The 15,191-nt window shown below is 38.6% G+C and overlaps 1 protein-coding gene across 1 annotated transcript in view; it reads right to left on the reverse strand.

The window, feature by feature from the left end:
- The window catches only part of CFAP47 (cilia and flagella associated protein 47), a 504,236-nt gene that overhangs the window by 218,751 nt on the left and 270,294 nt on the right, over positions 1–15,191 (reverse strand). The window contains exons 42-43 of the mRNA XM_068963234.1: positions 9,215–9,285; positions 7,810–7,955 (exon numbers count right to left, since the gene is read on the reverse strand). Coding sequence (XP_068819335.1) covers positions 7,810–7,955; positions 9,215–9,285 — 217 coding nt within the window. The remainder of the gene's footprint in view (positions 1–7,809; positions 7,956–9,214; positions 9,286–15,191) is intronic.

The following is a 15,191-nucleotide window of genomic DNA, read 5'->3' on the forward strand; positions in this document are numbered from 1 at the left end:
TAAACTGCTATTTCTCAAAATACAGAATATTTTTCTAAAATATAAATGATAAACATCTTCCTAGCCATTTATTAGTCACTTGAAATATCAATAACTATGACTCCATTCAATTTCACTTAACTCTACGTCTTAGACAATATATCACTTCTCAAAAAATTATTTCATCTAACTTGTTCACTTTCAAAGTTCTTTTTTTATTAAAAAGAAACAATGTAATCGAAAATGATGCCTATTCCAGCAAATTATTCATAAAAATCACTTATAGTATCATTTAATTATTTTCCTCCATTTTTCTAGAAATAAAATCAGACCAGCAAATAATACAAATGCAATAAAGAACTGTTTAAGGGAGAGAAGCCCTTTACATTCTAAGTCTAAAGGTAGTGACAAGGGAGATGAAATTATCTAACACTCAATAGGCACTTGTCAATGTAAGCTATATTAATAGTCACCTGTTAAACTTCCTTTCTGCTCTTATTACATATTTTCCAGTCAGCATATTTACTTGAATTTGCATTTTCCAGAAAGATGGCAATGCCTATTGTCAATTGTAAGAAACCCTCACCAAAAATATTTTGTTCTTTCTGTGTATCTAGTTAAACGGAGTTCTCAAACAATGCAGTTCATGCAATTTTACAAGAAGACCAGCTGTTAATGACCCAGAAGGAAAGAACACAACACTAAATTGGCAGGAAAGTTTTAATTCCAGCTCTGCCACTAATTAGCTGGGTAACCCTGGCCAAGTCATGGATGCCCTCCAGATACAAACAACCTCAACCTTAAAAAAAAAATCAAAAAAGAAAAGAAAAAACACACTTCTAGACAGAAAATCAAATCCCTACGTTGTTTCATAGGTCTTAAATTCTACTTACGCTCTCATACTGGACCCAGATCTTACTATTTTTCTAATTTGTGTGTTTGCATTGGCTGTACAGTACTATATTATTTTGATAACTCAACAGGCAAGTGAGACATAAGCTAAAATTTTAAAATGTTAAATTCCATACACTAGAGAAAGATCATCAATCATTGGCTGTGACTATTTATTTGACTTTGTAATAATTATAACATGAAGCTGACCAGTAAGAATAACTGCCATTCTTTTAAAGTACTATTTTTCATAGAATGACTGAGCTAAGAGATTCAGTGAAGGTGAGAAGAAGGCATATAAAAAGATTAAATGCTTACACTAAAAAGTTCAGCTTTTTAAACATAATTTTAACACAACATTAATTACATGCCTGAGAGATTATTCCACAGACATTTTGAGAAGGCAACATATATTTAAATGGCATAACATATGAATTGATTGTTTAATAAAAAAACATGATACATTGTATGAAAACATCTCTCAAATAAACATTAGGCTGGGCCGAGACTCCAGAAGCTACTGTGGCAATGAGCTTAACAATCTCTTTTTGCCTTTATCACCATATTTTTCAGAAGTTTCTATTCACATTTTTTCCCACCAATTTGCTCTGCAAGTAAATTAAAATTTGCTTTCTCTGCAGGTGTGAACATCACTGAAATTGCCAGCAAGACTGATCTTCATATACAGTGCTCTCATCCCGTTCTTTTCCCCAGATTAAACTTCATCTCCTCTTCTTTCACCATTGCTCCCCACATTTTTCTGTTTGACTGCTATTAATAGAAAGGGAAAGTAGAGGGCTGTAGAGGATGGATGTGTATGGAGTAGTGTAATAGACTGCAAGTCTTCCAGCCAGTTTCTTGGTCCCCTAGTTTGCCTTTAACTCTTAGTCTACTTCCTGTTTTGGCTCCAGAGATGCTTTCCAAAGTAAAATAAAATCAGATCATGCCTACGCTCAATATCTTTTATTGGACTCCTGCTTTCAATAATAAAAATAAATTGAGTTCAGTTCAGTTGCTCAGTTATGTCCCGACTCTTTGCGACCCCATGGACTGCAGCACACCAGACCTCACTTCCCTGTCCATCACCAACTCCTGGAGCTTGCTCAAACTCATATCCATTGAGTCGGTGATGTCATCCAACCATCTCATTTTCTGTTGTCCACTTCTCTTCCTGCCTTCAATCTTTCCCAGCATCAGGGTCTTTTCTAATGAGTCAGCTCTTCACATCAGGTGGCCAAAGTATCAGAGCTTCAGCATCAGTCCTTCCAGTGAATATTCAGGACTAATTTCCTTGAGGACGGACTGGTTTGATCTCCTTGCAGTCCAAGGGACTCTCAAGAGTTTTCTCCAACACCCCAGTTCAAAAGCATCAATTCTTCAGCACTCAGCTTTCTTATTCAAGTTAAAATTCAGGGCCCTCTTCATTTTTAGTCTGACTTATCCATTCAAGCCATTTTCTGTCATTTCCAACATTCTATTCTCAGAACTGGCAATTCAAGTATTCATGAAGTTTCATGCTTAGTTCAACCTCACGTTCTTAGAATCTTCTCCTGAGCATACTTCTCTGCTTACTAGCAAATTTCTACTCATCCTTCTTAACCAAACTCCTCTATCAATCAATTAACCCAGACTCTGCTCTGCATTCTTCCCACTATTCCAGAAATGGTCACAATCTGTGTTATAGAAATGAGTGGATATGTCTAGGACACCATGCATACAAGCAAAGAGTATGTCTTGCAAGGGGCATCTTACTGAGGGCAAGGTCATCCCAGCATAAGGCTGCATCCATTGAAGGAAGAAACACATTTTTCTAATTCTCATGACTGTGCCATATGTTCAGCAAGCATTTTTCATAAACCAGGAGGGAGCACCTACTTCAAACTAACACTAAGTTTCTGTGTGAGCTGGACCAGACTTATGCAAGTTGTCTTCTCCACTGAAATGTGATTCCCTTGTGTTCAGTATTCCTACCCTTTCTCTGTGTTTACTCTCTCCATGCCTAGAAAACTGGTTTTATATAGTTGGTGAATTAAACTCTGTTGGGAGGAGTGAACTGACTAATAAAATGAGATTAATTAGAATACGGCTTGAGGGTGTCAGAATTTTAAACTTACAATAAGTCATACTCCATATTCTATAGTTTTCTTCAAGAAGGAGAGGGTTTGAAACTTGTAACTAGCAGATAAATACATTCTGGAGATCTAAGGCACAGCAGAGTGATTATAGTCAACAATAGTATATGATAAACTTCCAAGTTGCTAAGATAATAGATCTTAATTGTTCTCAACAAAAAAAGAAACAAAATGATGTGATAAATGCATTAGCAAACATGACTGTAACAGGGCTTTCCTGGTGGTTCAGATGGTAAGAAGTCTGCTTGCAATGCAGGAGACCTGGGTTCAACCCCTGGGTCAGGAAGATCCCCTGGAGAAGGAAATGGCAACCCACTCCAGTACTCTTTCCTGGAGAATTTCATGGACAGAGGAGCCTGGGAGGCTACAGTCCATGAGGTCACAAAGAATCGGACAATTGGTCCTTCACCAGAACATGACAGCAGTAATCATATTGCCACATATAAGTGTATCAAACCAACACAGTACACATCTCAAAATTATACAGTGTTATCTATTAATTCTATCTCAATAAAAAAAAGGATGAGAGGGTCCATAAAATTAACATGGATTTGGGAAAACAGGAATTACTGTTTCCTCATATTCTACATGTCACTTGAAGTGCAGTCCCCTGGAGCTAACATTTTGGTACCCCAGAGGTATGTGGAATCTTTACAGAATAACTGGTTATATCATTGATAAGGAACCTAGAGGATATCCCCCTAAATAAATAACTACCATTGGGCACAAAATTCTCATTTTCAGATTTTCTTATTTTTTTTTTTCTAAAAAGGCTGTAGTGCTTAATGTATGCTGATGGTTCCACAGTAACAGGGGAAGTAGGGTAGGTGAGGTCAGAGGGAGTCTTGTAGTATGGAGGGGCTCAAGCTCTGTCCATCTTCGTGAACATTTACCACTTTGGTGGGCTCCCCTGGTAGCTCAGTTGGGAAAGAATCGCCTGCAATGCAGGAGACCCAGTTCGATTCCTGGGTCGGGAAGATGCCCTGGCAAAGGGATAGGCTACCCATTCCAGTATTCTTGTGCTTCCGTGGTAGCTCAGCTGGTAAATAATCTACCTGGAATGCGGGAGACCTGGGTTCAATCCCTGGGTTGGAAAGATCTTCTGGAGAAGGGAAAGGCTACCCACTCCAGTATTATGGCCTGGAGAATTCCATGGAATGTATAGTCCATGGGGTCGCAAAGAGTCAGACATGACTGAATGACTTTCACTTTCACCACTTTGTTGGAGACTTCAAAGTTCATCTAACCTGCCCCTAAATGGCCAGCAGAAATCCTGTGGTTCATAAATGTTCCGAAGTGTTTACGGGCCAATTGGGATTTCACTTTCTCTCTGTTTCCCAGGGAACAAGTCAGGGGGTTGGCCTGTGGGGAGGGGTGTAGTTACCTAAAGAAAGAACTAAAATGCAGTTGTAACAAATCAAATGAAAAATCAAAGGGCAAATAAATTGTAGCTTGCTGTTAAAAATCATAGAAAATAGAAAAAAACATTAGCAAATTATACTCAGTCCCTCCAGCTATAAAAATAACTTTCATAAAACTGAAGTTAGTTTGCCTAAATGTAAAATTACATAAAGATTTTAGCATAATATAATGTTTTTACCTTGCTAGCAAAGGCAAAATAAGCAAAATCAATATTGTTATCAGTATTATTTAAGTCTATACATTAATTATGATTGAAAAAGTTGTACACTGATTGGATTAATTACATATACATAATAGAGACTGCCAGCTTAATTTCTGCATTAGCAGAGACAGAGAGGCTGAGGGAAATGAAACAAGTGACAGTGCAAAAAGTCATGTGAGGGGTTCCACTTATTTATGCAAATCTAAGGGAGATGGCCAGAGTGACATGCAATGCATTTAACAACTGGATGGCACAGCCTGAGAGTAAGCTGATATAAACCACACATCAACAAGAAGGCCTTGTGGGGTCTTCTACCTGGCAGGAGGCAACCTTGCCCTCTCAACTTCTGATCTGATGTGGCAGGGCTGATGCTCTCTTTGGTGTGGGGCCCCTGGTGTAGGACAGGACCAACTTGCATTGCATAAGCTGTTCAGGGATGTTGACTCCTATTTCCTCAAGTCAGCAAGGCAAGGATTTTGGTTTCGATTGTTTTGACCAAATTTTATAGACAGAAAAAGGACAGTGAAAGATTAGAAGATAAATACCCAGAGGGAGGAGAATTCTGGCTTGGTTCAACAAAAAAGGCTCATGTGTTGGTAGAAAAGGGCTGGTCAGGTCACCGAAAGTAGATACAAATGGAATGCACTTTTAACCCAGGCACTGTGTCAAGGATCCCTGGCTGATTCCCCTGCCTCTCTCATAAGGATGATCCCAGCAATGCTGGGTGGTTTCCAACTAAGGAACCCAGTTCCACTGCTGAAACCCAGCAGCTGTTCACACAGGCACCACTGTGAAGACAGAGTGCCATGGGTGTAGCAGCACATGGCTTTATTCTGTGCAGTGTCTGTGTGCTCTGTGTGAGGGTCTGTCTACCTCTCCTCTCAGAAAGTGCACTTCCTCAGGGACTGGGTCATGATTCTGCTCCAGTTTCCTCATTCATCTGTCCCTGTCCACACATGAGAGAAATCTCTTTGGATTTCTAGCAGTTAAGAGCATGAATTTTTAGGCTTCTGTAGGTTTTCTCCTAATTGAGGAATTTCTATGAACACTGATGGAAGTTTTGCAAAACTGTTTTTCTGTTCAAACAACTATTAACAAGTCATTTCATTTTATTTGAAAGTTTGAAAGGAACAGCCAAAATGAAACAAATGGCTGACCCTTGGTAGCAGTTTTAGTAGAAACATTTCTGTTTTACACACAGAAAGCTATCACACTGGGGCCTAATTACATCATAGTTTTCAACATAGTTCTTAATGGCAAGGCAGTTATCACACATTTAATAAGAAAAGCAGCTAACTAGGTGGACTTGGGTGTTTGATTATCTATTTAAGTATATAATTACATTTTTCAATATAATTAGCAATAAAATTGAACATGTAAATTAATAGATGTATTTCTCCACTTAAGCGATTGCAATTCAATGCAATACTTTAGATTAGGGGCATTATTACTCAACTGATAGCAATATACGTTTATTATTGTTTTTCTTAATATTCTTTCTGATTAGAACAAAATATATGTAATAAAAGGACTGTTTTAAACAGATGTCAAATTCAGTATACTTATATTTTGATTAATTTAGATAAAATTTATGGAAGTAAATATTAATATTCAAATAGTCCAATTCAAAGAATAATGGGAGCTCCCCAGCAGTCCAGAGAAACAGGCCCAGGTTCAATTCCCGATCAGGGAACTAAGATCCCGCAAGCTGCACAGTATGGTCAAAAAAGCTAAAAACTGATAGCAAAAAATAAAACAAAACAAAATCAAACTCTTACCAGGCTATTGAGAATTAAACCTAGCATTTTTCTAGGGCTATATTATCAAGTGATATTGAAAAGGGATTGTGAAATATTTTATTGAACTACTGGCCACATCAGTTATTATTTTTTTAATAAATTTTTATATAGATGAATTCAGTTAAATCAAAGTTTAAAGGAAATGAAAAACAAAATTTAGCATTAATATTAAATAGCATTTTTTCTTCCTAAATGGTAATTTAGGAAAATTAAACTATTCTTTACATCTTTAAGAGGTTATACTATTTTTCAGGTATAAATGATACTACAAGCAACAGGCCAATATAACACCTCTTTCCAGTTACCATTATTTCATTGCTTATGAATTCAATATAGTACATATGTGTGTGTTTGTATTAGTCGCTCAGTTGTGTCTGACTCTTTGTGACCCCATGGACTATAGCCTGCCAGACTCCTCTGTCCATGGAATTCTCCAGGCAAGAACTGAAGTGGGGTGCCATTCCCATCTCCAGGGCATCTTCTGGATCCAGGGATGGAACCCAGGTCTCCCGCATTGCAGACAGATTCTTTACCATCCACATTTGGGGCTATCTCCTGGGAGTTATCAATTCCCTTCTCAGATCAACACATGGTAGGGGATAATGCCATAAAACTTTTCCTCTAAAGCCTGTCTTCTTTCTTTCTCTCTGTCTCTCTTTCCTTTCTCCCACCCTTCTCTCCCTCTCTCTGTCTCTCTCCTTCCCTGGCTTTAGAGAAGCAAGATGCATGGTTCCTAGAACCATGAAATTAACTCTGCCAAAAATTTGAGAGAGCTTAGAAGCAGCTCCTTCCTCAATTGAGCTTTCAAGGAGAACACAGCACTGGCTGATCCCTTGATTGAAGACTTGACAGACCTAAAACAGAGGACCCATCCAGGTTACATCTGGATCTCTGACCCCTGGAAAACGTGATATAACAAACACAGGCTGTTTTAAGCCTAGCAGTGTTTGGTCACTTGTTATGCAACTATACATAGCTGATAGAGAAGGCCCAGAAGGTTAGGTGGGCCTCCACTCTCTTCTCATGAGACTTCCTTATCCAGCCCTTACAAAATTTACAGACAACTAGTATAACTCTTTTTACTTTCATGCATTGGAGAAGGAAATGGCAACCCACTCCAGTGTTCTTGCCTAGAGAATCCCAGGGACGGGGGAGCCTGGTGGGCTGCCGTCTAAGGGGTCGCACAGTCGGACACGACTGAAGCAACTTAGCAGCAGCAGCAGTATAACTCTTTGCTTATTCTTGAGGATAAGCTCTTTGTTTAGCAACCAGGGGGTTAACATTGTTATCTGCATTCCTAGAGTCTTCAGCTGCCCTCAAGTTGCCTGTATCCCATTAAAGCGCCAGCCCTTAATGAAAGCACCCACCCCATTTCCATCCTCACCTTTCTGTTACTGAGGATGATGACACAGTAGCGTGTGTGCATGCCAAACGGGAGGAAGAAGAGCTCCAGGCTTGAAGTCCCTTTTGCTGCCAGGTGAAGAGTATGTGCCGAGCAAAAGAACTCTTTGATGAAATTGGACTTAATTGCTGCCAAAACATGAAATAGGGCTTGTTTACATATTTTGCAAGTGCTGTTCAAATAAAGCAGCTGTTTCAATAAGTGATTAGAGTTTGGGGATGAATTTTAAAAATGTTCAAAGCATTAGCACACAAAAGTAGATGACATATTTGTTAATATAAGTATGGGGGACCCCAGTTCAAGCTTAACATAATAAAAATGTGTAATAATGACCTTCTATTAAAGATCCTTAAAAAACAAAGGGAACTTGACTAGTATTTAAAATTAGCCTGGATATACACAGAAACATAAACAGCAAAGAGGACATTCCAGAATCTGGACTATGTAATGATTCAAATTATAGGATGTAACAAACAAACTGGAAATAAAGGCCTGTATGTATATATTTATATCTATTTGTTGTTGTTATTAGTTTTTAAAACATATCCACAAAGCCCTCAATATTGCTTTGAATGTGGAGACATAGTGGCCCAGTCTTGGTGACTTGATCCTAACGGAGAGTATACTAGATTGCAGCAGAATCAAGCCATGTGACTTCTGACACTAGGTCAGAAAATGTAATACAACTTCTTCTTAATCATCTATCTTTCCTGGTTCACTTGCTTTCAGAACCAAGCTGTCATTCTATGAAGAAACTTAGGCCACATAGAGAGGTCACATCAGAACAGCATCCAGATCAAATAGTCCCACTCTCAATCTGACTACAACTGCCTGAGAGACCCCCGAGCAAGAGTCACCTAGATGAGGCCAGTGACCTCCGAAGTGTGAGAGATAATAATATAATGCATTCTTGTTTAATATCAGTACATTTGGGGTGGTTTGTTCTGTAGCTAGAGAGCACCACAACAGCCCCGTATCCATTTTTCTATCCACATTATCTAAATTTATAGTTAGTCGTTTCATAAAACACAGTAAATCTGTCATCTCCTTAACATTTTAAACATGGTGATACCTGTCACTCCAATTGGTTTAAACAGTTCAGAATAAGCCAAAAGAAACATAAAGGTCATTTATTGAAATACATTTAAAGTACAGGTGAGGAAACTAAGACTCAGCAGTAAAAAGCAAGATGTGAACAGTTTTCCAAAGGGTCATGAGCAGAAAAGGCTAAGGACCAACACCTTGGGCTCCCATGTGGCCAGCAAGCCTCAGGGCTTGCTTCTCTGTCTATAGTTGTGACCACTATTTATTGTATATTTCATTTCATATTATGCTCAGTATATAAAAATAAGACATGAAAACAAATATTTGTAATTGTAGCACTCACAGGTTTTTAAGGCATTTGGGTCCTGGGGATGGCCCTCAGCAAAATCACATCCACTGCTTTTCACAGCAGCACTGTCATAAGGAAATAGGAAAACAACATCAATGACACTCAAAAGTAATACTCCATATTTTAATTCAATCTTAAACTTCCTTAAAAATCATGGCGACCTACAACATGATATGTGAAAACCACAAATGTATTTCATGGATCATTTTTATGTTTATAAAGTTTTATAAATTTTAAAAATAAGAAAAATGTGAAAAGGAAACTATCATTCATATTTTACCACTGCTTTTTAAAAATTAATTATTTATTTTAATTGGAGGCTAATTACTTTACAATACTGTAGCTCACCACTGGTTTTTTTTTTTTTAATGGTAAAAACAATCTCTTTTTGCTTACAAATACTGTAGAGAAGTAAACATATAATAATAATAAAAACTCAAATCCTAATATTTCAAAGTAGGTGGTCTCAACTAAGGACTACATAGGTAGTCTCTCCAAAAATGGTTCTAGAACTTGAAAAAATTATCTTCTCTAAGCTAACTGCACATTGCTTCTTTCTCATACAGGTAGGAGGAGACTTGGACAGCTGTTTAATCTTGTGTTGTATTTCTACAAATTAATTAGCAAATCACAGCCTGAAGCAAGTGCCTCCCTTGCAAGTTTCCATGTCTTCCATAACCCATCAATTTCCTCCAATCTGCTCCTCTTAGTATCCACGATTATTTTGCTGTCAATTAGTGTCTGGGCTCTAAGATATTGTTTGCTTGATTTTTTTCTGAGAATACAAATAACTCATATTTTCTCACCTTACCAGGTGATTTGTATTAATTTTAAGCTGTAAAAAAATAAAAATAAAAAATTATATACTATTTCTAAGGAATGTTCTTCCAACCATATCCATTCCTTTTTACTCTCCTCTTTCACTTTCATCAAGAGGCTCTTTAGTTCCTCTTCACTTTCTGCCATAAGGGTGGTATCATCTGCATATCTGAGGTTATTGATATTTCTCCCAGCAATCTTGATTCCAGCTTGTGCTTCTTCCAGACCAGCATTTCTCATGATGTACTCTGCATAGAAGTTAAATAAGCAGGGTGACAATATACAGCCTTGACGTACTCCTTTTCCTATTTGGAACCAGTCTGTTGTTCCATGTCCAGTTCTAACTGTTGCTTCCTGACCTGCATATAGGTTTCTCAAGAGGCAGGTCAGGTGGTCTGGTATTCCCATCTCTTTCAAAATTTTCCACAGTTTGTTGTGATCCACACAGTCAAAGGCTTTGGCATAGTCAGTAAAGCAGAAATAGATGTTTTTCTAGAACTCTCTTGCTTTTCCATGATCCAGCAGATGTTGGCAATTTGATCTCTGGTTCCTCTGCCTTTTCTAAAACCAGCTTGAACATCTGGAAGTTCACGGTTCACATATTGCTGAAGCCTGGCTTGGAGAATTTTAAGCATTACTTTACAAGTGTGTGAGATGAGTGCAATTGTGCGGTAGTTTGAGCATTCTTTTGCATTACCTTTCTTTGGGATTGGAGTGAAAACTGACCTTTTCCAGCCCTGTGGCTACTGCTGAGTTTTCCACATTTGCTGGCATATTGAGTGCAGCACGTTCACAGCATCATCTTTCAGGATTTGAAATAGCTCCACTGGAATTACATCACCTCCACTAGCTTTGTTCGTAGTGATGCTTCCTAAGGCCCACTCAACTTCACATTCCAGGATGTCTGGCTCTAGGTGAGTGATCACACCATCATGATCATCTGGGTTGTGAAGATCTTTTCTGTACAGTTCTTCTGTGTATTCTTGTCACCTCTTAATATCTTCTGTTTCTGTTAGGTCCATACCATTTTTGTCCTTTATTGAGCCCATCTTTGCATGAAATGTTCCCTTGGTATCTCTAATTTTCTTGAAGAGATCTCTAGTCTTTCCCATTCTACTGTTTCCCTCTATTTCTTTGCACTGATTGCTGAGGAAGGCTTTCTTATTTCTCCTTGCTATTCTTTGGAACTCTGCATTCAAATAGGTATATCTTTCCTTTTTTCCTTTGCTTTTCACTTCCCTTCATTTCACAGCTGTTTGTAAGGCCTCCTCAGACAGCCATTTTGCTTTTTTGCATTTCTTTTTCTTGGGGATGTGCCGGGAGCCAGTGTGAGGAATCCCGCCCATGGCAAAGGTCATGAGGAAGGAAGCCCGAAAAAAATGCAAAGCCGTGATCTGGCTTCAGGGGTTCCCCCTGAGTTTTCCTGAACATCTACCCCACAAAACCAGAGTCGGCCTGATTTTATTGTACTATGCTTTTCCACTCTTTTGACACTCTCTGGAAAAAGTTAACTTAGGGCTACAGTCTTCTGCATTTGAAAGGAATGTTTCAGCTCAAACCCCCTCTGATGGCTCTCTAACTTGCCTAACAGGTTCCCCAGGACTTTTTGCAGTTTGTGAATTGCTTACAGCCCCCCAACCATGAGAGGCACAAAGCTTAAAGCATCTTAAAGATACAGAGCCTTTTCTAAAGAGCTAAAAATCATATTGGTGATGAGTTTTCACAGTTGACTCAGTGACTGCTGCCAGGCCTCCATATTCTTTATTGTTTAGGCACCTGAAGGATATTAATCAATGTAATCAGGATATAGAAAAAGGTATATAGTAGTTCTGATGTTAGCAACACTAGACTTTTGAGTTAATTACTTTTCTCTTTATAAATCACTGTACTCCTTTTACTTGTTACAATTGTTGTATCCTTGCTATGTAAGAATGTAACTTTATTTAGTGCTTTCTGAGAGTGGCACCAGACTTTGGGAAGAACAACATTTTTAAGACAAATAAGTCTTCTGGTTGACAAACCCTTATCAGAAAAGGGCCATAAAATGTTAACTGATGGCCTTCTGGCCAGAAGATGATGTAAATCACCTAAGACTTGTGTATACAACTAAGTATGCAGAGAAAAAGCCTGGCCTCGATAAGAGTCAAGGGTGCTGATGCTACATAATTTTATATTATCCATTGATCTCTATGTACAAAAAAAGGTATAAAAGGCCTTTCTGGACAATAGAGGATGGGCCAGTCGCTGGACTGGTTTCCCCCGTGTCTTACTCTATTTTCTGGATGAATTCCCATCTGGAGCGAGGCGGCTCGCCAAGTCTACTTACTTGCCCTGGCTTCTAAGTTCTGTGAGAGAAAGAGAGCCCAAGGCATGGCACTCTCCGATATTCAAACGGGCACCAGTGGCCCAACATAGATGGTGCAAATCTCTTGTCCTGAGATTTTATTGGCTTTCCTCATAAACCAAGTTATTCAGCCTCTTTTCTCCACTAAATTTTCCTACTACACTATTTCTTCCTAATTTAATCTTATATTTCTAAATAAATAAGCTTTCCTTGCCTACGCCGTTCACCCTTCGAATTTCCCTGGATCCACTGGGGCTGGACCCTGGCAGGGATGGTCTTGATTCCTGTTTCCTTCATAATGTCATGAGCATTTAATACTTTTATGTAATTTGAGCACTTGATAGATACCTGAAGGCTGATAGACATAGTGGATAGATATTTTAGCATTTATAACAGAGACTATACAAAGAGTGGAAAGAACTATTAAAAAAATGCTTATTTCTCAATGTACCACTAAAACACCATCTCTTTGCTAATGGAGTTCTGGGTAGAATGTCTGATTAAAATCCTTAGATAATCTACAAACCTCATTTTGTTCAATAATTGCAATCACTAGCCCTTCAGTCATGTGTGTGTGTGTTTCCCATAGTGAATAGAAAAGCAGAGCAATTTGGGCTTTTTCTTTTCTTTACCTATTTTGTTGGAGAACAGCTAATGATAGTGCCTTTTGAACAAATCAAAGAGCTGCCTTATCCACAATGAAGAGTCTCAAAACCAGAAAAATTGAGTTACCTGTATTATTTACAATAAAAATAGATAAAATATTTTACAGACCTAAGAATTTGATGGACTTGCTTGTAAAGCTGATAATTATCATGATTAATTGAGACATAAGAAAATAATTTAACAAAATAATCTGGCTAAGGAAAATTCTATCTTACCTGATCAATGATAGTGTGGATGACAATAAACTGTGGAAAATTCTGAGAGAGATGGGAATACCAGACCACCTGACCTGCCTCTTGAGAAATTTGTATGTGGGTCACGAAGCAACACTTAGAACTGGACATGGAACAACAGACTGGTTCCAAATAGAAAAAGGAGTACATCAAGGCTGTATATTGTCACCCTGCTTATTAAATGGAGAGTACATCATGAGAAACACTGGGCTGGAGGAAGCACAAGCTGGAATCAAGATTGCCAGGAGAAATATCAATAACCTGATATGCAGATAACACCACTCTTATGGCAGAAAGTAAAGAAGAACTAAAGAGCCTCTTGATGAAAGTGAAAGAGGAGAGTGAAAAAGTTGGCTTAAAGCTCAACATTCAGAAAACGAAGATCATGGCATCTGGTCCCATCATCTCATGGCAAATAGATGGGGAAACAGTGGAAACAGTGGCAGACTTTATTTTGGGTGGCTCCAAATCAGTGCAGGTGGTGATTGCAGCCATGAAATTAAAAGACACTTACTCCTTGGAAGAAAAGTTATGACCAACCTAGATAGCATATTAAAAAGCAGAGACATTACTTTGCCAACAAAGGTCCATCTAGTCAAGGCTATGGTTTTTCCAGTAGTCATGTATGGATGTGAGAGTTGGACTGTGAAGAAGGCTGAGCACCTAAGAATTGATGCTTTTGACCTGTGTTGTTGGAGAAGACTCTTGAGAGTTCCTTGGACTTCAAGGAGATCCAACCAGTCCATCCTAAAGGAGATCAGTCCTGAAGGACAGATGTTGAAGCTGAAATTCCAAAACTTTGGCCACCTGATGCGAAGAGCTGACTCATTTGAAAAGACCCTGATGCTGGGAAAGATTGAGGGCAGGAGGAGGAGGGGATGACAGGATGAGATGGTTGGACGGCATCACCAAATCAATGGACATGAGTTTGGGTGAACTCCAGGAGTTGGTGATGGACAGGGAAGCCTGGCATGCTGCAATTCATGGGGTCACAAAGAGCTGGACACAACTGAGTGACTGAACTGAAGTGCATTTTCTTGACCCTAGAAATGTGGTGATAAACCCACTTTTTAATAGAACGAGTATCTTTCACACTTCGAAACAGAAGAGAAACCACTCAGTTACACTTTTGTTAATCCGTATACCTTAATCCACACTATAATTTTCCTAGATACTCGTTGATTATGTAGTTATGGAAGAGGAAGCCTTGGTCTTCAGGAAAAAAAGCATCAAAAGAGGCTAAAATTATACAAAACATTGTAGATCAAGTAATGGAATATTTTCTGCTAATTTAGTAATGGGTCAAAATCAGGGTGTGGAACCTATTAATACTTATGAGGTGGAAAGGGATGACACACTATTTTCCTCTGCAATAGTGGTATATAGCTCTTTTCAAGCTCAAATAATCAAAATGATATTGAACTGCTTCTAGTCAGTGAAAGTCACTCAGTCGTGTCTGACTCTTTGGGACCCCATGGACTATACAGTCCATGGAATTCTCTAGGCCAGAATACTGGAGTGAGTAGCCTTTCTTTTCTCCAGGGGATCTTCCCAACCCAGGGATTGAACCCAGGTCTCCCACATTGCAAGCAGATTCATTACCACCTGAGCTACAAGGGAGTCAAAGCATGAATAAATCAGCTCCAAGAATGACTTCCTTCTCAAGTTTCTCCAGCAGGGAAGGAAGATCTTTGTTATAATTGTTCATACTTCTGGGCTGGCATTCAGGGCTACATCCAAATCAAGCAGCAAATTCTCTGGTTCAAGTCTAGTTTTTATGAATCACATGAAGGAATATAAGAGAATCAATTTTTAGATTCATTCCATCCTCCATGTGTCCAGGAGTTGATAAAAATCAGGTCCCATGGCCATCTGGGGGGGCAGTTAAAATAGAATGTTTGATGTTTTT

This window comes from Capricornis sumatraensis, chromosome X (assembly GCF_032405125.1).
Source record: "Capricornis sumatraensis isolate serow.1 chromosome X, serow.2, whole genome shotgun sequence".
Lineage (NCBI taxonomy): Eukaryota > Metazoa > Chordata > Mammalia > Artiodactyla > Bovidae > Capricornis > Capricornis sumatraensis.